Below are 24215 nucleotides of genomic sequence, written 5' to 3'. Positions count from 1 at the left end.
TTCCCACTTTAGTCATTATAGAAATGGTGATATGTGTATCGATCCACCAGTGCAGTGCCTGGCTGTTATATTAGTCAATAGTCCTACCATTAATGTGCAAAAATAAAATAATGTAGTTTCTAGCAATGCAAATGTATATTAAATTGAAGATATACTTATGAGTTGTTTATTAGGTTGATAGGAATTTTGACAGACAATATTATTATAGCTGGTTTTAAAAGTCACCATTGTAATTTAATATAAAACATATACATATTCAGATATAATCTATGACACGTCTTCAGTATATTAGATACATTATCAGATTGACTGCTACATAAACCTTAATTTCAAAATACATTTATTTTGCCCATTAAATGTCTTAATTAACCCCACACTTAACATCTTAGTGCCTTTAGTGAAATGGGGGGCTCATTCATTATGATCATTAAAAGCATATCAACATTGCCACAGAAGTGGAAACTACGTGACCTCCTCAGATAAAGTCATGTTTATTTGTAACAGCTACAAAATGCTTTAGTGTCTCTCGTTTTGTCTCCCCACAATAGAAGTAATGATTGTTAATTAATGAAACTTCGTCTGTCATAGTCACCAATTATGGCCCCCTGTAACGTGTTTGTCATGAATATTCAATGAGGGGCAATTAATATGCATGAGCAGCTGTATATAGGCTGTGCACTGGTGCACACTTCAACAGCTTGTCTGCAGCAGCAAGGAGAGGGTAACGCACAGTGAGAGACAGAGGGAGAGCACTGCCGCTGGACCCACTTGATTCTAGGACTGTAACATCAACCTAAATCATCTCACATGAGCTCATTTACTTAGAGTACGTGAAGGAGCAGCCACGTGTGAGCCAGCTAAGCTGACTGCATTGTTTTGTATCGAACTGTCTTGCTGGATGAAGAGGTTTTATGCTGATAGTTCTTAATCATGGGATGCAGTCTGTGTACTCTTCAGAAGCAGGAGGAGCAATATAAACTACTCTATGAAGTTTGCCAGGTAAATACAGTGCTGCTATTTTTGTATTATTTGACAGTTAAGTGTCTGTATATTTGGCCATTCTGAGAAAGTGGCCTATGTAATGTGAAGTGTGTGTGTGTGTGTGTGTGTGTGTGTGTGTGTGTGTGTGTGTGTGTGTGTGTGTGTGTGTGTGTGTGTGTGTGCATGTGTGTGTGTGTGTGAGAACATGTTTGCCTGCCTGCTTACTGGATATGGTTGATTCTGTAATTAGGTAACTTTTAGTAAAGCCAATATTTAGAATCTCTGAAAGTGTAGACACCATACTCAGTTTTATGTTTCGCACAGGTCTGCCAGTGTAACATTACACTTCTAAAAAAGTAGGCAAATGTAAAAGTGGATTGCAAACACATGGTACACCAAAATCTTTCTCTTACAGCCACCTAAGAAGTCGTAAGAAGGGTCATAGCTTGGTCATGCACTCTGTGAGCAAGTTGCAAGGGACAGGAGTGATGATTGATGCCTGGTAGTTTTTGTCTGTGTTTGCAGAAGCTATGTGCTGGTTCTTTCTATAGAACTCTGACGTTGGGTCCTGTGCCCCCAGCCTCTGTCTGAGCAAGGTTTATCTTTAACCCCTAATGGCTGATGGAGCAGTTTTGTCCCACTCCCATTTTACATTTCATGCAGTACAGAGGGAGTATAAAGAATGCTGGTTCAGCCCAATCAAACGACTCACCCAAAAAGTGCTACAGAGGTATGCAGATATATGATATCGAGCACTTAGATGCCAGCAAACAAATTGTTGAATAAGGTTATTTCAGTAGACTGCTGTATACAGGTTAACATCATTTGGGAGAAAGTTACCTATTAAAAACACATCTGGTGCATGTATAGTTATGTTACTGGAGCAATTTTTCTGCTTAGTTTTACCTGTTGTCATATCAGCTCTTGTCTTGTATACTGTACATTAATTAGTTTCTTAAAGCAAAGAGTTTGAATCACTCTTTATAGTGGACATTGTTAGTTAGTTAGTTATTGTTATATGTTATATGTGAGTAATACAGTACATGTTTTTAGTTTTTTTTTTTTTTTGTTGTTTATTTTTTTTTCCTTTTTACCAGTAGGGGGAGCACTATCTCAAACCCCTTGTTGAAAAAGCATTTTTAGAATTTTCTTAAGGTCTGTGTTAGACGCTGGCAGACCGTGTCAGACAATTATTTGAATCCATATTAAATGTAATGAAGCACAAATTACCATTGATTCAGTACTAAAACCACAAGGACGATACATGATTACAATCTTTGAAAATGTGAAAGGGCAGCAGTTAATACAAATATCAGTTTTATTAATGGCAGATTATTTTATTTTTTTTTATATATTAAAGAAATGATAGTAGCGGAACATTTTCCTACCTGTAGCTGTATAGCAGTAATCAAAGACATATCCAGAAGATGAAGCCGAAGTTATAACTACAAGGATGTCAATTTGCTAAATTGCTAAAAAATGCTACAACATGCTAAAAATATGAAAAAGAAAATGTGAAATGAAAAATCCCGTTGCCAGGATCATTAACTAAATATAGCTATGGCTTGTTGGACTTAATAAGAGGACAGTTTGTAAAAGCCCATCTTTATTTAAAAATGATTCTGTCACATTATATAGAGTCCAGAAAGGTCTGTATTGTATCTGTGAGCTCTTGTGCTTTGATCACTCAGTGTATATGGTAGTAGTTAGCTAAAAGGTTTGTAGTTTGGGTTTTACAATGATAAGTGGGTTTGCCTGTTCATAAGTTCAACAGATGCCATAGATCAAGAAGTCATCAAAGGACAGCATAGTTTTCCATATCGTATTAATCTTATTTTTGATGTCAAAGGAGATGGAAAAAAGGATGGACCTTTTATAAACTTTAGTTTGTCTCAGAACACTTGTACCCGAGCAGCACGATCTTTCACATGATCTGTCAATCATCTTTGATTGGCAAGCACTGGGCTGATGGTTGAGGCACCATGCTGACTGTCTTATGCTATGCTTCCAAATGCCAATTACCAGAGGAAGATCAATTGGTATATATATTGAGTTTGGGCATTTCCAGATAAGAAAGCTCCTGCTGAAACACTGTGCTTCATGTCTAATGAACTGTTAAAATACACATTTGAGGTGTGAAAGCGATCCCAGGGCACATCTTTCAAATTCTTATTTATATACAGTAGCACCTGGATATTGTGGTGTTTTCATTTTCGTTTTCTTTTTTTTTCTTTTTTTTTTTTTTTTGGAGGTGAAAGCTTTGATTTGACTGGGAAATGAATGCTTCAATAGATTGCAATTTTGTAGGTCCAGTGCGCCTGGCTTCTTAAGCCCTCATGACGAGCAGCACAAAAAGGATCAGATATAGGGGGGTCTCAGGTTTTATTCCTGCCTCATCCACAGATAATTCAAAGAGATCCTCTTCATTTTCTCTCTTGTTGCACATATACCTTATTGCACTTTAATCATACAATAAAAAATACACTTACATATCGAGCACTTGAATCATATACTTGCACCAGTCATCACGTTTCAGTTGCTTTGAAACAAACGAAATTGTTCAAACATAACAAAGATATATATATATATATATATATATATATATATATATATATATATATATATATATACACCCATCTAGTACAAACAATACCTCCATAAGCATCATGAATCCAATGTTGATTTTCATCTGTCTATTAACCGATGTAAAGAAATTAGCCAGACATTTTCATTTTTCATATTCTTTAAGGGTAAACCATCAGTGCTTAGACAATATTAACCCTTTTCCTGCCAAGCCTTCTGTTTAGCTAACAGTGAGCCAACATTCAATTATATTTTTCAATTCATCCGTTTTGTAATAGCACTAAACATGTTTCATTGAAAGGGTCTAGACAGGCTGTCACCTTATTATAACCTATAAATGGAGAATACCTTCCTAACAATGAGTTATTTGCATTGTTATTTCATACTGTCCAACATGCATATCCATTTGTGTATACTGTATAGAACCTGTCATGCTCTCGTGATGCAAGTTGGTTTTGTATTGCACAGTATCAGTAATCAGGTTATGGTGACCAAAGGGTTTTTCCTGTAACATTAATTTTACAGATCCATTATAACATTTCTAGTTTATGTCAATATGAAGATATGGTCCATATCCTGATCCCACAATCAAAGGTGCATTGGTTGTCTAAATTTTTTAAAACACCTGTATCTTTTTTTTTTAGTTATAGATCTATGATGATAATCAATAAGCAAATTGTATTTGTGATCAGATGCCCATAAAAACAGGCACATGTATAATAATATCGATATTGTTCATCATGTAGTCATCTTACCTAAAACTAGGATTCAAGTTGAAAAGTAACATTGCCATTAAGGTTTTACATCCTAATTGTCTCATTGTAGTCATGGCATAATAGCATTAAGTGCATGCCTTTGAGGAGGATTAAAGCATAGCTTTGGAAGAAAATGTTTAAAGTAACTTCTAGTATGATTCTGCAAAAACATGATTTTTCTTTAGAGGAATAATTAAAAGATACAAGAAAGCTCTAAGCAGTACCACTCAAGTGACCTCAGTAACTGTAATGAACTCAACACACTTGCATCAAAGCAGGAAGGTATGTGCTTCAACACAATGCTGGTTCTAATAGATGTGCAGTCATTTGAATTAGAGGCAGTTCAGCGAAAACTCTGTTTGACACTCTGGAGACCCTTAATCTTCAGAAAACTGCCCTTTAATGACCGTGGTGCCTGTCTGTGACTCTAAAGTCCCTCTTCCTTAATTAGAACTTTACCACAAACTGGTAATTGAAATGTTTCTCCTGACTAGTCTTTAATAATGCATTACTTCTGCTTGTGTTTTAATTTAATTTAATTTTAATTATATTTTATTGTTGAAGGGTTAATGACCATGTCTTATGGATGCTGTGTGTGTCTAAGTTACTCAAAAAAGCATTTGAGTTGTGTGTCATACACAAAGCAAAATTGGCCTGATGAACAAAACATTTGATTCAAGTTAACTGTTTTATCATAAGTTCAAGTGATTCCCCAGTACACAGTATCCATCTGAGCCTATTCTGAAAACCAGTGTGGTGCTTTTCCAAATGTTCTGTCTGAATCACAGCAGGGTAATATTTGGAAGTCTAGCCAGCCAACAACAAATAATAGGTATTTGTGAATTATTTATATCATGATTCCGACTGTTGCTGGATGCTGTTATTATTTGTTGTATTTTTTTTTTTTTTTTTTTAAGAAAGACATTTACATTGTGTTGTGTCATAAGACATATATATTGTTTTGTCTGCTCTTTATTTAATTTAAGCCATATGGCAACAAATGACAGTGTTTTCTAAACAGATCATTCAATAAGGTGATCTAAAATAAAAGAAAACATTTGTTTCAGTTGTAAAAACAATATTAGGAGGGGGTCTTACAGCAGAAATATGTTTGCCACAAAATATAGCAATTTATTGTAATAATAATAATAATAATAATAATAATAATAATAATAATAATACTGTACTTGGTATAAGAGCAGATGATATTACATTGCAGATTGTATACACTGCATGTATGTGCCCAGTGCAAAAGAAGCACTTGTTAAGCAGATTGTACATAGTGCTTTCTTCTGCAAATAGGTAATGAAGCTTGACAGTTGTAGGGTTAAAAGAAAGAACATTTTGCTGGTCAAGCCTAAATAATGCAATGTAGTTAATTTAATAACAGGCAGGTTTATGGTTGTACATTTCCACATCTGTGTAATGCTGTGAAGCAGGTGGCAGGGAGCCACAGGGGAGAAGACATTGGAGACGGCTTCTCACTGCCGTACTGTCACATACGACTGAGGCAAAGAAGACAAGAGGGGGAACCTTGAAGGCAGTCACAGAGTCAAAGGAATGAAGCCCCCTCTGCTGTGCATTCATAATTCAGGAGAGGGTCACTGGTTTAGATTGAAAACCTACATAGGCTACTGATATTCAAAGCAGCGAGTATGTTAATATTACAGGAGCACCTGAAGGTTTGTGAGTACAGTACCACATCTTTTGAAAATGTGTGAAGTCAGTGGCTGAATGCTGTGGGTTGTATCCAGTGGCAGTTGTCCATCCTGGTAGCCAAGTATAGATTTGCTGCCTATGCCAATTGGTATTGGAACATGTCCAAAGATTCTCACTTTACACTGGAAATGACTACAGAAGCGTCTCTTAGGTATAATCAGTATTAAAGAGACGTGTAGGAAGCTGCATGACACACACACACACACACACACACACACACACACACACACACAAGACTGCCTATTGGAGCTTCCTATAAGTAGATTCATGTGAATTTTATAGGATTCTCTTTTCTCTAACGTCGATAAAGTGTAATGTTACACAGCGTCAGAACCACAATGTAACATATATATTGCTGTGCTTCTGTCGTTCTGAAAAGATTTACACTGTAATGTGTCTGTTTAAATATGTGTATGTCAAATTGGCTTGTTTGAATGTGACACTGCAAATTTGCCAAAGTGCAAAGTAAACATGTGTTCAGTGCCTAAGAAGGATGCCTTCTATTGTGCGGTAACACCACCCGGGTTTAAGGACTAATTAAAAGTAACCTAGTGGCCGTTTTAATTTGTATGATAGTCCCATTATACCTCATTACTAGGTTGCAGGTCTTCTTGCCTAGTCTCTAATCATTGGAGCCTCTTACAGCTTTAGAGATAGTATTATTAAGTGTAAATATAGTTGCAAATGTGTATCTAAACTGACACCTGGACATGACCTGTGACTCTGAAGCACACGTGTTCACTTTCTATACCAAGGGAGAGTGGTTTAATTGCGATATCCATACATTTTGGGTGAGTAGAGTTTGCTCCTTTCCCAATGCAGTTTCTGAACTGGAATAAAACACTTAATTGGAAGGTTCTGTTAATGCATGGCCATAAGTGGAACAACAAGACACAGTACATTGGGACTAAACTGGACTAGTTGAAAAGACTGAACAGCTGCTGTGCAAAAAAAAAAAAAAAAAAAAAAAAAAAAAAAAAAAAAAAAAAAAGATCTACCATCATATTTTTTCAGTGACTGGAGTAAATTGTATAAGGATTTTCTGTCAAGTCTTAAATCATAGCTTAACAAAATGAGGGTCTTTTTTTCTGCATCATGTGGTATTCATAGCAATGATTGCTATACTATTACTAATGAAGGATGACAGCCCATTATTGTCAAGCTGCTCTGTAAGGGTTCAGCCTCCTCAGGTTGACTTGAGACAGTTTTATCATCATCTGTTTCATAAATTTTGCTCCACAGCTTTTTTACACATACATTGTTAATGTCTTTTATTTGACTGTCTGTAAAACTACATTTACACATTTCTCATCTATTTTTGACTTATCCTTCATAAAAGCTTTTTTGTATTGGGTATGGTTTAGAGACAAATAATAAGGACTTAACAATAACTTAAATAACTGATTTGTGACGCTGTTGTATGTTGCATTGATATCTCCCTGGATAATAAAATGCCTTTCCAACATTTAAATAAGATTAAGAAAGAGAATGCATAATGGCTTCTTTTTTATTTCTTCATGCTAATTAACCACTTTTACTTAGGCTGTTTATCCTCCCTTCTTCAGTAATACAGCATGCTAAAGTATATAAAGGCTTCTGTGTTGTAATATAGCAAACAACATTTCTTCTAACTTGGTAACTGTTTCCATGAATTGAAGAAAAGAATAACATGCATACATGGAAAGGGTCCATTATCGGGCTTACAGAAAGTGAATTGCTTTTTTTAAGACTGTTAAAAGTAAAATAAAAGGATTAACTGTAGTTGCAACCAGAATTAACCTACATTTTGAACTCTCTTTCCGACACTCCATTTAAGGCATAAGCTTAAGCCTCTCCATCTTCTATGAAATCTTTAATGTTGTAAAGCTTTCTTTATTTCTTAAAAGGCATAATTCTAAGGATTTTCTTAAGTAGTGTATCAGACCATAGATAGTGCTTAAGACGTCTGTGGGGAGTTGGAATGAGCATTTATAGGCTACACTGCCCAAGGATTTCCATGGCTTTCCAGAAATTAAAGACTACTGGTTTGTGTGAGATGTACAAGTGCTAGCTGTAGGTATGTCTTTAGAGCAGTGGTCTCCTACCCTGGTCTTGAAGACCTACAGGGTATTTTGGTTTTCATTTCAACCAAGCTCTTAGTTACTTAACTGAACCAATTTTTATCTTAATTAGTCAAGATTAACAGGTGTTCGAGATCTTTAACCACCGATGATGTAAAGACACCTATAAAGCCTGCAGGATTGGGGCTCTCCAGGACCAGGGTTGGAGAAGTTCAAAATTAACCTACGGTATAACATCTGAATAGCTTTTCAATTACAAGTTATACAGTTCATTTGAAAAGAATGGCAACAAAAACAGATGTTCCAGTGGACAAAAGTTTCAGAGATGTCTTACACACAATTACGTGAAAGCAGAACAAAGGTGAATCACACTATAAAGAAGATGACTGAGCCTCCTTGGCGTTTGGTCTGCATAAAAAAAATTTAAAAAAAACATTAAATTCTAACACCTGCTGCCCTGTGCTCAGAATTTAATTATGTCTAATATAAATTAATGGAATTAGCAGCAAGGTGTAAGTACAGCAGTGCTTGATAATTAAAATTATCTCCCGAACAATACTTTTACTAAAAACAGTGTAATGAGATATTTAGAAATATCTCTGATGTTCTGACCTTGACTGGGGCACAGATTTGAAGTACGAAACACAGTATGTAACATCACCTCCAGCTGAGAATAACAGGCTGTCTCTCTCTTGAAATAACAAGGGGGATTACAACAGGAAAAATTACTTTTTTGACCAGGACGATACAAGCCTGATAGCTTTAATGAAAGTGGTATGGCACCGTAACAAAGGCTTTCCCCTGGTACTTCACCACCCCCCCCCCCCCCCCAACCTACCCCCCCCCCAAAAAAAATAATTGAAATTTGAAGTCAGCCTCAGCAAAACAAGGCCTTGTTCCAGACCTCATTACCATTCTTTTAAGAAAAAGAAAACACAAAAAGAGCCAGTCAGAGTAAAATGTCAGCAGTTTAATATAGCAGTGTTCACTCAGAGGTGTCAATTTCCCTCTGCAACCTGTCAGTCATAGCTTTACATGGCACCATGCCCTTCCTAACAAAGGACACACTATGTTGAGTTTATATTAAAAGGATTCAGGGTCCTTAATAATCTGAAGGGGGAGCTTAAAGAAAAACCTGGATTATTATTATATAATATATATATATATATATATATATATATATATATATATATATATATATATATATATATATATATATATAAAAATGCAGGTTTTTTTTTTCCTTAAAGTAACCTGATTCAGCCTTATTTACAAAAGGCTTTGGCGTCCATGTCATACCACAAAAAAAACTGTGTTATTTAAACGTATGCTTACTTCATGCTATCTGAAATCCTGAACATAAAATGGAATGGAAAGTATTAACAGGATACCCAGACACGCTAAGAGTTCACTGTGCCATGCAAGCTTCTTAAGGATTATCATTATAGAAACTTGGATTAAACACTCTCAGTGGTTTGCCGAATGTATAACAACTTCTAACACATGCATGACTTATTGAGAAATAAATACAATTTGCGTTATTGTGAGGTCTGGTAATAAAGGGATCAATTGGTAGCATACTGATCAAGCATTTGTTGAAAGGTAAGAGAAATCGGTAAGGCCTGTTCCAGTAAACTACCATGTCTAAATGGGTAAGCCTATCCCAGTAACCCAACTGCGTATCACATTATTTGTATGAGATTATATTTATCCTCGTAGCTTTTTAAACTATTTTTTTTTTTTTTAATTGGATAACAGCACGAGCTATTCTCTACGAAGGTATCTAGCAAGTGAGGTCTGAGCTGTAAGTGATGTTGGTCTGCCCCTAACTAAGTGCTAATCGTGTTTCCTTCATGTTCAGTCAAGTGAAAGGCACTGGCTGCATTGGGAGTGGCAGTGCTTTGTTTAGGGTGTGCTGCCTTTGTGAAACAGTGGGAAGCCTGGAGAATGATTACTAGCTGTAGTTGTAAAGCCCAGGACAGTAAACATTAGAAAGATCTCGCCACACATGACATTTATCTCACACAGCTGATCTATAGTGTTGTAAATTGCTCCCCTAAGCTCAGGAACGAAGATAGGCTTGTCCTAGAGTGTGCATACACAATGTTGTGTTTTGCGACAGGAACTAGAGGCTTTATCCTCCGTTTCTAACCAATAAGTTAAAGTGCATACAGTATATCTGTTAAAATTTCAGAAATTTACAAAGATTTAATGTAAATGCGTTAGAAGACCAGATATCCTGGTGGAGGGCTCATGTTTACCTTCTTCAGTAAGAAATGCATGAGCCAATCAAAATGATTTGTTACATTGTGTAACCAGTGAGTGAAAGTCAGTAAAGTGTGTTTGCCAGGGCTTCAGGTTTCTGCATTACAAACAACTGGGAACCAAAAGAAAAAACACTGTCTCTGGCAAACAGTTGTTAGTTGAGTAGTGTGAGTTTAGAATGTTCTCATTTCATTTGGTATCATCTAGTTTATTGAGAAAATATTGAGACTGTTCTGAATGTGTATCTAATAGCTGCATAGGAATTTTAAGTGTAAGTGCTAGAATATTTCTTCAGTTTAAATGTTTGAGGAGTAAAACTTAGGTCCATTTTAGATGATCCAATTATCCTTCAGGCTTGGATTAGCAATAATCCCTTTTAGTTATTAACAACCGCAAAAGCTCTTCAAAGTTTAAGAGTACCATTTTCCATTTATTTGACTTTCTGTTAATATTGATATCAACACAAGAGGACGCCTATTGGACATTCTGTAAAAAGCCATTGAAATATTGCATTAAATCTTGGGCTATATGCATACATTAAAAGCTGTGAATATGAATTATGTATGTACCCAGTTAAGCAGGGACTTTTCAAGTGAACTGAACTAATAATTACCACTTGATAAATCACTATAGGCAGCTAAATATATTATAGCAAAACTGCTTGAGCCATTGACCTCTTTACACCTGTGAAGGCTGATAAGGTAAACAAAAAAGTTAAATATCTTCTGTTCATGCTGGGCATTTATGATGTACAATTTTATACTGTTTAAAAAAAAAAAAATCATAAAAAAAGTTATTACCTCATAAACACATGTATTTCCAGAAAAAAATATATCAGTATAACATTAGCGCTATTTGGAAAACATGATCCACTTTGCAATGCTTTGTTTTTTTGGAGTTTTTTTTTTTTGTCGTTTTTTTTTTCAAAGTGTTTATAATTAGTTTGAATTGTTAAATTAGCATTCAATATTTGTTTTTAATCCTGCCACGCTTCAGTATTTTAAACTATTAGAGAACGACCTGCCAGCCAATTCAAATATTTCTGTGTGTAAACATTTATACATGTCGGGATAGGTCATTGTTTTAATGATAGACAAGGAGCAATTCTCTGTGATGTAAAGGATCTATTAGAAAGTCTTTTTGGATCAATATTAATTGTGGTATAATCATAAACTATAGCATCCCTTTCATCTGCCTTTAAAATGAAAGAGTTGTAAAAACACCAAGGAGTAGTTTAAATGTGTCAAGTGGTGCATTCGGGTTTAATTAGCTACTTAATAGCAACATACTGTAGCCTTTTTCACAAATTAATCTTCATAGGTTAAAATATTGTGTTCAGTAAATTTCCAAGGGGAGGCCATATTTTGCACTGTGGAGAAATTACTCTATTAAATGAGGGCACCTCATTTCAGTTTGTGTAACGACCTTGATTAATCAAAGCTGGGCTCATGCTAATTAATATCTCATTTTGCTCAGCAGTTTGACCTTATAAACTAGCAAGAGTTATTAACATGTTGTCATATATCATCCTTTGACTTTAATGTTCATTGGATGTGGAAATACAGTTTTCTATTTTTACTTTGATCAGTAAAAGGGAATGTTCTACTGCATCAAAACTGGTGCATCATGGTTATTGTGTATGCATTATGTCTGAGCCGCATGTAATTTAGATTAAAAAAAAAAAAAAAAAAAAAACATAACTAGAGTATTGAGTGGGAGAATTGATTTTCCTAATTTCAAAGCAACTCTTGATCACAAGGAAAATGTTGAATAGTAGCGCCAAAGATACATTTAATTAAATTTGGAGTCAGCACGTGTACTGTAATGTTTGCATTGAGCATATGTTTTCATCGTTACAATAAGCAGACCTGTAGTTTGTAAATAAAAAGTAATATTTGTACTGTATGTTTGTTTGCACATGTATTATGCTTTGAAAGGTCAGTAAAATGTGTCATTGAAGTTGTATCAGTTGCAAGACGGAATATGGTTTGGGTATTATTGCAACCATTACAAGTTAGTTTGTGTATTACAATCATTGCAGGTTAATTTTGTATACACTTCCATTGTTTCTGCTTAAAGGCACTGGTAAAGGGTATATAAAAGACAGCTTTTGATTCATTGAAGTTAGTCTGTATTGTTGTTAGGCCATGGGAAATGCATTTGTTAGTTTTGCAGTTCATCTTACTTTTTCCATTCTTATCCAACTGTATTGCATTTACAGTCCTTCTTCTTGGTTAACTATTTTTAAAAGCCTCCCCCATATGTACATATGATGAACCATGTGTTCCAGAGATTTACCATAATTTCATACAGTTTGCTATGTTTTACCATTGTGTGTGCAGCAATATTTTAAAAAAGGAGCTACCCAACAAGATAGTGAGGTCTGGTCATTTCTGTACATAGATGTTCTATATACATATTTCTAGAGGAAATTAAAGGATTATGAGAAAATGTGTAATGATCATATTAACAAAATCAGACTACTAAACTGTCTGGTCTTGACACTTTTAAATTCCTGAGGGAGAGGCCTTATAAAGAGCTCTTTTAAAATGTAATGTTTTTGAAGTTTAAAGTCCATTTGTCTGAGCAGATAAAAGCTCACAGTGAGCAGCTGAGGTTGTGTGATGTTGATGTCTATCTTCCTACACATTGGGGTCTCCAGCGAGTGGTCTTAGTGTTAAAATATCCTGTTGTAATTAGTAGAGCTCCTCTCAAGAAAACAAACATAAGAAAAGCTGGTGACTGCTATCCATCTGTATCGCCTATATCTCCTGGTGAGAATATTTATTGAGAAATACCCTTCAAGGCCAGAAGTACAAATATTTCCACCACTAAAAGTAAACAGTGTTCCAATAGATAAGCTAAAGCAGGTGTTCTCAGCATGAACATTAATGTACAGTCTAGTTGTGTCTATGCTTATTGTCTGTATGTCTGAAGTAATAGCATTTCAGTTAAATTCAGCATTTATCAAACTCTTTCCAATTTTTTTTTTTTTTTTTTTTTTTAAAGAGAAAACTTATTTAAATTGCAAATTAAAATTAAAAGAACTAACCTTGGTCAATCGTTCAGATTACAGACTTTCATTCTGATTCATTTCTGGTCCTGGTGTGCTAAACTCTGTAATCTGAAAAGCCTATTGACAAAAGGCAGACAAGTCAATATCTTTTTTTTTTAAAACTCAGATTAACCTGAGCTTAGCTGTATTGTAACATATATAGCACATAATGATTGCACTGTATTTAGTAGTATTTACTATTATTATGTTATTTATGGAAATTTGCTTCTACCTTTTATTAATTTAAAACAAAACCTTGTAATTAATTGCCTTCCTTGTTTTATCTTCACTTGCGACTGTTTGTCATGGTAAAAGTCTAGCAATGTATAAAAAATCATAGGTAACGTGTCAATGCTTTGTAAAATTATGCAAAAAGTACTGTAAACTATACATTCACAGAAGCATAAAGCCATCCTTTTTTCCCAAATAGGGACTGTACTTGCTCTAAAAGGTTAACACAATTTTAATTTTGCTGTGTTTAACAGGTCAATGGTAAAGATTTGTCCAAGGCAACTCATGAACAGGCAGTCGAAGCTTTCAGGACAGCCAAGGATCCAATCGTGGTTCAAGTTCTACGAAGAGCTCCTAGAACCAAAATGCTCAACCCTGCCCATGAGTCTCAGCTGCTGGATACAGGCACGCAGACTGACATAACCTTCGAACACATCATGGCTCTTGTAAAGCGCACCACTCCCACCCCACCCGCGGCAGTACTTGAGCAATACCTGTTGCCAGAAGAGTAAGTTGAAACTTTGAAACTTTTTTTTTACTTGTTATGCTCAGTGCTTTCTAAACTCGTATCTTAATGTTAAGCATATTATGTGAATGAATTGCTATAACACACACTTGAGACAAAAGCAGGCCTGTTCAAAAGATCCCATAACATAACAAAAATGTTATAAACACTTAACATTTACATTGAATGCCTTACACTCTTTCAAAAAGGCCACCACATTCTTTCAAGCTTTAATTTCATTTGAAGTAGGGGTTTGCTATACGCTTGCAAATTTCAAGGATCACTTATTAGGCAAACAGCACTGCAATTGATAAACAACACAACATGGACACAACATGGAAAAATGCAGTTAACTTATACATTAATTTACACAGTATACACCACTCTCCATGCGGATAACCAAACCTAGGGCGGGCATGTATAAATATTGTCCGGGCTAATTAATATTAGTTTCAGCCCTTCTCCTAAATTGGAATTGTATTCAATATGAGTCAATGACAGAATCTCTGCTAACCTTTCAGTGGTAACAGTAGAAATAACTATTACAATCTTCCATAAATCCATGTGATACCTTGATAGAGATAGAATAGTGAAATATATATATATATATATATATATATATATACTGTATGTGTGTGTGTGTGTGTGTGTGTATATATATATATATATATATATATATATATATATATATATATATATATATATATATATATATAGATAGATAGATAGATAGATAGATAGATAGACAGATAGATAGATTATAAAATAAAATGTTCACTATACATGTTTATTATGTGTTAGATCACAATGGTTCTAGATACTAAAGCTCTATAGGTTTGAATGGCATACATTCACAGTTATTTTCCTATAGAGAAATCTCTTTATGTTGTATTCTGCCATTGATACCATATTTCAGAGTGGATTGTCATTACATTAATGGAGTTAAGGCCTTGATGACCTTGATGATAAAGCATAAAAACCAAGTTGGTGGAAGATTTAATGATAATATGAGGTACAGAATGAGCGCAGAACTTCATTTCTGTCAGATCTGTCTAAATATTTGATTGACCTTGAACAGTATAACTTTGAGACTTTTTGTGTTAAGCAGGAGTATTAACACATCCATTTTAACTGCTTTATAATATGTATATTGTTTTATATTAATTCTTTTAGACATTCGCCAGGACATGAATATTATGACCCAAATGACTTCTTGGAAGGTATGCACCAGGACATGGAGAGAGAAGAGTTGGAATATGAGGTACAAATACAAATAACAGCATATTATGATGGTGCAATCACTTTTACAACACAACCAGATTTCTAAAGCTAGCACTGAACAAAAGAAAGAACACAGCAACTCAGTCTTGTAATTAAAATTACATACAGCAGCATCTCAATTCATGCAGCCCACATGATCCCCATAGCTTTGTGGCAATTTTACTTATGAACACAGCTAATTTATATTTGTATACACATTTAAATATATGCCAGACAAGAGTTGAGATGCATGTTTAATATATATCCTTAACAGATACCAAGCAGCAACATCATTAGTTACTTGTGACAATCGTTAATACACCTGTGATTGAGTTAACTAAAAATAAAAAAGCTGTAGTCTACATAAGAAAAACTGAGGCAATATATTGTTCATGAACATTTTTATTTGTATACATTTAAAGAGAAGAGAAGAAAGGTCATTGGCCTTCCAATGTGTGGCCCAAATCTTAGCATCAATAACTTTGACTTTGATAGACTATGTCGTGGCAAAAGGTGAACGGCCGCTTGACACAGGCAGCTGAGCATTAGAAAAACTCCCAGTGGCCTGATGGCATGTCTTGAAACCACTAAAGAACCTTGTTTAGTTCTTAAAGACAAAGATCAATGGATGGGTCAAAGCAATAACAAAGCGCTCCCTGTCGACCTCTCCTTGTGCTTTTTGTTGTTATTGATAAATGCTCTCAAACAGACCACAGGGGCCCAATATCCATTTACTGTAATGGAAATGTCAAGGCAGCAAAAGAAAAATATCAAATCATTCTTCAAGGCTTCAGTGTAGAGGATATTGTCTGAATCTAAAGTTTCTGCATTTGTAGTGCCATAGTGTCGGATTGTACTGCTTTGCAATATTTGGTCGGCATCCTTTTTTTTGTAAGGCTTTGGGGTCACATAGTACTATTATGATAGCAGGGAGTTTCCACATTGGAAGGGGTGCTCTGGTAAACTTATGTTTGACCTGTTAGTATCTCCTTGTGATTACATTAATGTTTTGTTGGCACTTTTCAGTCAGCCACTCAAATTAGTACAGATATTTAAGAAAAAAATATCTTATTTGGGAGCTAAGATTAGTTTTTCTGTGGGTATGACAGGTTTACTGTGGGTATATGTATTTGTGCTTGTATTAGCCTTTCAAGTACCCTGTTACTATATTGTAATACAACTACGGTGTCAAAGTATCTCGTCAGGTTTGCTTGTATGTTCTTTATTACAGTGATTTACCTTTTAACACACTCTGAAAGTTAATTTTCAAGGTTGTAAGAACTATGCAGCTAGTCATAAATATATCACCAATTGCAGTGTTTTACTGCCAGGGTCTGAAGTTTTTCACACCTGACATGAAGTGCCTTATGATTAGAAATGTACAGGCTGACATGGGAGTGCTTCACTCACGGTATTGCTGGGAAAAGTGTTTCCAACCTCCTGAAATCTAATTAGAAATCTTTCTTTTAGAACTATACCCCCCCTCCCCTGGAGTTTTTATATTTAATAGTTCAGTCATTTGCATGTTGTTTGATGGAGTCAGCATTTAATGACTTGCTGTCAAAACAGCACCTCAACCACTATTGAACATGTATGCTGGCTATTGTACTGAATGCACTGAAAAAGGGAATACAATGGCAAAACATGCACTATTATAAAATAAATCTATTAAAATGAATGCTTTTCATATTGCACCAAACCCAGTGTTTCACTTCACAGTGTCCTTATGCTTGCATTTTTTTTCTCAGCTTTAAAATGTAACTTATGTTTTAATACCTGAAATATTCTGATAAAAAAGATGGAATATATTTGTGCTTACATGAGTGCTGCTCATTTTAGCAGTGATTACTTCACTGTCGCTGTTATTGTTTGAATAGGTAAAATTACAGTAGTATTCACTACAATGTTATTTAACAAAGTATACATATTGACAAGTCAGTAAGAAGAGTCTGTTGACCTGTCAGTGCTAGACAGCTGCCATTTATCAATAAATAACCCATCTTCAATTTGCTTAATAGCTTCAAAGCATTCAAGGTTTTTATACTCCAGTCTTTGAATGACAGCATACTTAAATACATATTCAATACAGTGTACTTGTGGGGACTGTTGTGTGATCAGTATTTTTAGTAGTTTACAAGTTCTAGGTTAGATACAGTTAGTAATTACAAAACATATTTTTCACTCATGCCTTCCCTTCTTGGCATCAGAATACTAAAATCGGTTCTCTTCCACAAACAAACCTGAGGGAAACCTTTAATTGAATAAATTCAGATGTTAATATCGTTTACATAAATGAAAAAAAAAAACTTAGGGATTACGGAAAAATGTACCTGTACATTTAATGTTACTATGAATCATTTTTGGTACACAGCTAAAAATGAAACCCTTTTTTTTCTTTAGGAAGTGGACTTGTACAGACTTAACAGCCAAGACAAGCTTGGGCTCACACTGTGCTATAGAACTGATGATGAAGATGACACAGGGATCTATGTGAGCGAGGTAGGTGCACCGTGAATTTAGTTTTGAACGGGCATTGTAAATCTGTTTTATCTGCTGTATCTACGGAAATGAAAGAGCCACGCATCAGTAGTGTTCAGAGCTTGTGGGAGCAGGTTTTATATCAAGGACATTACCCCAAATCCCTTTTTTGTTAGTGGCTGTAAGAAGGGAATTGGAGGTGACATTTGTACGCTTCCCATTTATCATACTGCAGTCTCTATAGCAACAGCCAATGTAAGTGTGTTTTTTTTCAGCATTCCCTTCATGCAATTGCTTTTAGGTAATATATTATTCAGTGCTGTGATAGAAATGCCTTTAAAGATTTTGACTTTTGTCAAGAGCGTAGTCTTACATGTAGACCTAAAAACATATAAAATACTAAATATGCCATACTTCAATTAAAACATAAATGATGGGTAGTTGCGAATGTAGAGCTGCATGGAAATTATATTTAAATCATAATTATTAAAACTGTTTTCTTTTTTATTTAGATTGATCCAAATAGCATTGCTGCGAAAGATGGCCGAATCCGAGAAGGAGATCGAATTATCCAGGTACTTTTATGGAGTTTAAATAGGAGTTTGTTGATGGCAAATCAAGTACATTATTTTTGTATTTTGACAACCTTGCCTTTTATTGAATGTTAATTTATGTATTTATTTATTTATTTTAATTAAGATTAATGGAATAGAGATTCAGAACAGGGAGGAAGCGGTGTCACTTCTGACCAGAGAAGACAACAAGAATGTGTCTCTCCTCGTAGCCAGGCCTGAGATTCAGGTGAGCGCTCATTTACTAAGCCATTTAACAGGAATCTAGGGTGCCAATGTATATCATTGATAATGTAAGAAGTAATAACTATGTCAACTGGGTTAGGTGAAGTTCAGTGTTATTACCTTCTTCTGATCAAGGATCTTGAAGGATTACTGGAAGCTTAGGAGACAAACACAAAAACAAGCCATTATTGTGCACAGAAGACTCGCTCGGAAGTGGGCTATGTTACTTCATTTTGACAGTTTTTTGACAAGCTGTTTGGTACAATCCGTATTACCATAAGCTGTCAAATAACTTATTTTTGTTGTTCACTAGCTGGACGAAGGATGGATGGATGATGACAGGAATGACTTTCTTGATGATTTGCACATGGATATGCTGGAGGAGCAGCATCATCAGGCTATGCGATTTACTGCCAGCATGCTTCAGCAGGTAAGGTTATTTTGCAGTACAACGCATTGACAAAAGCATTTAGAAGATTTCCCAAAACACGTGTTTTTCAGGTCCAGTAATCATTTTGTATTTGATTATTTAGGTTCTGACTCGATTCTCCTAAAGATAGTTCAGTTATTAATAACATTTTCTTTTGGAGTTTGTAATGTCATTTTTTGTAGTTTATGTTATGTCCTCAACACTACACCACATGTTAATTATTGTTTCTACTTCCACGAGCCAGCTTGGTTGTTAAGTTGAACATTCCTGTCAGTTGAATCAACAGTCATTATAAATAGTATGTTTTAATTTATATTTTGAACATAAGTAAAACATGTAAAGTAAAAATACAATATACAGTAATACAAATATAATAAAAAATATGCATAGATATGGTCTATCAAATTCACTTTTCATTTAGTTTGACAATTCTTCACTATTTTGTGTCTCCAGAAAAAGATCGATGAGGATGGAGGAACTACAGACACGGCTACAATTTTATCCAACCAGCATGAGAAAGACAGTGGATTGGGGCGTACTGACGAGAGCACCCGCAACGATGAGAGCTCAGAGCAGGAGAATATGGGAGACGACCACACCACTTCATCCAACACTTTAGGCAGTCGCAAAAAAATGACTTACAGCCATGACACTCTGGGAAGTGGGGATATGCAGTTCAGCAATGAGTCCTTCATATCTGCCGATTACACAGATGCAGACTTTCTGGGGATTCCTGCAGACGAATGCGAAAGATTTCGAGAGCTTCTTGAGCTGAAGTGCCAAGTGAAGAGTGCAAACCAGTACAGCCTTTATTATCACACCAGTGCAATGGACATGAATAAAAGTGACCAGGAAAGTGTAGACAAGGAGTTGGAGATGCTGAATGAAGAGTTGAGAAACATTGAGCTGGAATGCCTGAACATTGTACGAGCCCACAAGATGCAGCAGCTGAAAGAGCAGTACCGAGACTCCTGGATGCTTCACAACAGCGGCTTCCACAACTACAATACCAGCATTGACGCTCGCAGACATGAGCTGTCTGACATCACAGAGCTACCGGAAAAATCAGATAAGGACAGCTCAAGTGCTTACAATACTGGGGAGAGCTGCAGGAGCACTCCTCTTACACTGGAGATGTCCCCTGACAACTCTCTCCGCAGAACTGATGATGTCAACAGCCAGGGCAATGAAGGGGTTGTGGCCAATAGCACAGGGCCCAACGGAACAGCGCCAAAGGCTTCTCTGTCCCAAGCTGGAGGCCAAGAGTCGAGCTCTGTTAAATCCCGCTCCTCTTCCTCTAAGGATTCCAGCAAGCAGTCAGAGGGAAAGGAGAGGAAAACTACAGACACCAGCAAGACTTCAAAAGCTGGTAACTTATCCTACCAGCACTCTCCGTACAAGCATGCTCACATCCCAGCTCACGCCCAGCACTATCAGAGTTACATGCAGTTGATCCAGCAGAAGTCAGCAGTAGAGTATGCCCAGAGCCAGATGAGCCTGGTCAGCATGTGCAGAGACCCCACTTCTCCAAGCCAACTGGAACCTAAGATGGAGTGGAAGGTAAAGATCAGGAGCGATGGGACGCGGTACATCACTAAGAGGCCAGTGAGGGACAAGCTGCTGAAGGAGCGTGCAATAAGGATCAGAGAGGAGCGCAGCGGCATGACGACAGACGATGACGCAGTCAGCGAGATGAAAATGGGCCGCTACTGGAGCAAGGAGGAGCGCAAACAGCATATAGTACGAGCGAAGGAGCAGAGGCAGAGACGAGAGTTCATGAAGCAGAGCAGACAGGATTGTCTGAAGGAGCAGGGCAGTGGAGAGGAGAAAAAGGAGGTGAATATTATTGAACTGAGCCACAAAAAGATGAACAAGAAGAGGAACAAGAAAGTTTTCGACAATTGGATGACGATTCAAGAACTGTTAACTCACGGCACTAAATCCCCAGATGGAACGAGAGTATACAATTCCCTTTTATCTGTAACCACTGTGTAAGTGGGCTGTCTGAATAATGTAAATATGACTCTGCCAGTTGGAGTAGAAATTCCTGCCTCGTTAAATGTGGCATCCCTTTTTTTTTTTTGTGTAAATACAAAATGGTCTTCAGATGTTAATAGAGCTACAATATTGACATGTAAAAGGTTGGGTAACAGAAATGTTTAAAAACAGATAATGAACTGTAGTATTGTTTTGAAGGCAAAATAAGTACAGATTTTTTTTCACATGCATTCAATAATCTTTATACCTTTGTACCTTTGAATTTGAAACGGTTACACTTCTGGAACCTTTATACACCAATAGCCATAGCATGATTATTTTTTATTTTTTAGTTTTACTATGATCTTTAAAATCCTCATGCAATTGTAGAAACAGAAAGCTTGCCTAGGTCATAAAAATAACTGCCAATATGTATGTATTTGTAAGAAGACATGTATTTTCTACCAGTATTTTACGGTATGTGTACTTTTACATATTTTTAAATCAATATTTAGCTTTTATTTGCTTTTATTTAAAGGTTATTTGCAGTATCCTTTTTATATTGGACATTTGTAAATTTTATTACATTTTTCCAAAGGTTCATTGATATTCCGGTTTCTCTGTACTTTAGAAACATTTTGTACTTGACTGTCTTTTTTTAGCCTGTATCAAAAGGTGCCATCAAATGGATTCTGCAAAAACTTAAAAACACTTGCTAAAATTGACTTGCGCTACGACAGGGCTGCTGTCTATTGACATCATTGCCACCTGCGAATACATCTGCAGCCTGTTAAATACATTTTGCATGTATAGTTAATTAATTTGTTTATACAAAACACTTGGAATTGTTAAAGCCTATTGTAGTTACTGTGCGCTTTGTAGGATGGGATTGGATGCACTGAACTAAATATTGCATTTTAATTAATCTTTAGTTAGCAGCATATTGTGATGTCTTGTAAAATGAGAGAAATAATAAATTATTGTTTTATATTTGATGAGCTTTCAAAATGGTGGTTGTTGTATGTTTCATTCTTTCATCTCCGTTGAGTCAAGGGTCGCAATGAAACTGAAGCCATTCCTTTGGTCAGGTCTAGTTCACACTCTATATAAAACTACAAGTAACCAACTTCTCCCAGGTTGTGAAGGCATTGAAGTCAGTGGGATTTTGAAGTTGGGGATAGCGGTCTTGAAGACCATCAAGAAATGTTATGGGTTTCTAACATAAATTGTACTTGTCATTTGCGTTTTTTAATGCTACCCTCATTTCACATATTGGCAACCTTTATTGGCGATTTAATAAAATGCAGTTTTTGTTTCTTATAAACTAAAGAGGCCCAATGGCATAGATGCAATTTAAGTGACCGCTTTAGACTAACATTTTGCCATTATTTTTTTAATTGTGAAGATTCAGTAGAAATTCAAGGGAATACAAAACTATTGAAGGTCATGTCTTGGCTTACATACTAACTACCTCAATACAAGACTATGACCTCTACATCGAGGACCGAAAATGAACTAAACTTTAATATAAGGGACGTCCGGTCCCTCTGTACTCCTTCTTATTTTATATATATATATATATATATATATATATATATATATATATATATATATATATATATATATATCTGTGCATGTTATTTACAGTTTGTTTCAAATTAAGACTCTAAACTGTTATATGTTAGCTATCTGACACCACAGACACACACACTGCTATCCAAAAAAGTATTAATCTATGAAATATTGCCCTTAATTTTTAATACAAGCAGCACTGCCAGAGACAATGAACTAAAAATGTTGGCATTACATTAATTTGTCAGCTCATAAGTTAAGGTGTTTTGTTATATCAAATAGGTTCATTAGACTGTCAATCGGTGTAAACTGATTTTTTAAAAATCAACTTTAAAAATATTGACTGCACCTTTTAACTTTATTTTAATGCAGACAGGGGCCATATATTCTATAAATTAAGGTCTTCAGTTATGCATGATAAATGCAAAGTAATACAAAGATGACTACAAAAAAAATACAGTATAATTGTAAATCTCGAAAAACTACTCACTTCTAAATCTTTTGTAGTCATCTTTGTATTACTTTAGTATAAACATATGTTCATTTGGATTCATATGTTGTTTTTTTCTGACTTTATGTGAACGAAAAGACACACATTTGCCCATTTTCCCATTGGAAATAGTGATATTTTGAAATATCACTGTCCTGGTCACAAAAGCAAAGTTTGTGGGGAATAATAGCCATGTTCTATACTTTTGAGGCATAAGCAATTAGGAAATAACACTTACTACCCAGGAACAAAAATTGTGTTACATAGTGTTACTTATGGTAAGTGATGTGTTCATTCTTGTCCATTCTGTTGAGAATGCATTTGAGAGAATAGAGATATACTATTTAACATTTCCTTCCTGAAGCTTTTACTAGTTTTGTTTTGGCCTTCCGACAGAACCCCCATTTCTCTTGATGTAGATGTAGATATTAAAACCATTCTAAGGACCTGGGGCTCGGTTCTATATTATGAGGTCACCTGCAATCTCAATCAATTATCACCTGTTTCTATATTCGAGTTGATTGGTAGGTGGTGGGAGTTGTGTTTCAAATATGACAGATAGATTAGCCATGTCTGAAAATACATGAACCACACACCACAGGGAATGTGTTTTGAATGATCTTAGAAATCACATTTGCATAATCATTAGTCATATGACTATAGTTTTAAGTGACCTAACACCACATTTTCTATCTAATTTATGCTGTATATGTAATTTGATATTCCCATGTAATGTACACGTTTGGAACTGCACCATAAACACAGCATTGCGTTGCTAATAAAGAGTTACTTAACAAGTCTAATTTAATATTGAACTAAATAATTCTTAACTATGTTAGAACACAAGTGACACATTTAAAAAACAAAATATAATGAACCTAATTATCAAGGAGAATTGTGGGTTGTGTTAGGAGACAATCCGGACAGGAAAATTGGTAAAGGCATTTGCCAAAACAGCAACAAAAAAGAAGGCATTATACAAGCAGAGCTAGCTTGCAGATAGGCCTACTGCAAGAAGTACAAATTAATAAGGACATTTTATTGTTTTAAATTAACA

General features: G+C 35.4%; 1 protein-coding gene across 2 annotated transcripts in view; it reads left to right on the top strand.

Moving 5' to 3' along the window:
* The window catches only part of LOC121298071 (E3 ubiquitin-protein ligase PDZRN3-B-like), a 95636-nt gene extending 73547 nt beyond the window's left edge, over nucleotides 1-22089 (top strand). The window contains exons 1-8 of one of the 2 annotated variants that reach the window (XM_041224856.1): nucleotides 728-999; nucleotides 13904-14157; nucleotides 15328-15415; nucleotides 17815-17913; nucleotides 18405-18467; nucleotides 18592-18693; nucleotides 19003-19119; nucleotides 19573-22089. In XM_041224856.1, the coding sequence (XP_041080790.1) occupies nucleotides 931-999; nucleotides 13904-14157; nucleotides 15328-15415; nucleotides 17815-17913; nucleotides 18405-18467; nucleotides 18592-18693; nucleotides 19003-19119; nucleotides 19573-21114 (2334 nt within the window). In that variant the 5' untranslated portion in view covers nucleotides 728-930 and the 3' untranslated portion in view covers nucleotides 21115-22089. Of the gene's footprint in view, nucleotides 1-727; nucleotides 1000-13903; nucleotides 14158-15327; nucleotides 15416-17814; nucleotides 17914-18404; nucleotides 18468-18591; nucleotides 18694-19002; nucleotides 19120-19572 lie in introns of those variants that run through there. The other variant, XM_041224855.1, reaches the window with a different exon arrangement.
* The last annotated feature ends 2126 nt before the right edge of the window (nucleotides 22090-24215 follow it).

Source organism: Polyodon spathula, chromosome 23 (genome assembly GCF_017654505.1).
Source record: "Polyodon spathula isolate WHYD16114869_AA chromosome 23, ASM1765450v1, whole genome shotgun sequence".
NCBI lineage: Eukaryota > Metazoa > Chordata > Actinopteri > Acipenseriformes > Polyodontidae > Polyodon > Polyodon spathula.
Note: the sequence above shows the minus strand (reverse complement) of the source record. Positions and strands in the feature narration are given on the sequence as shown.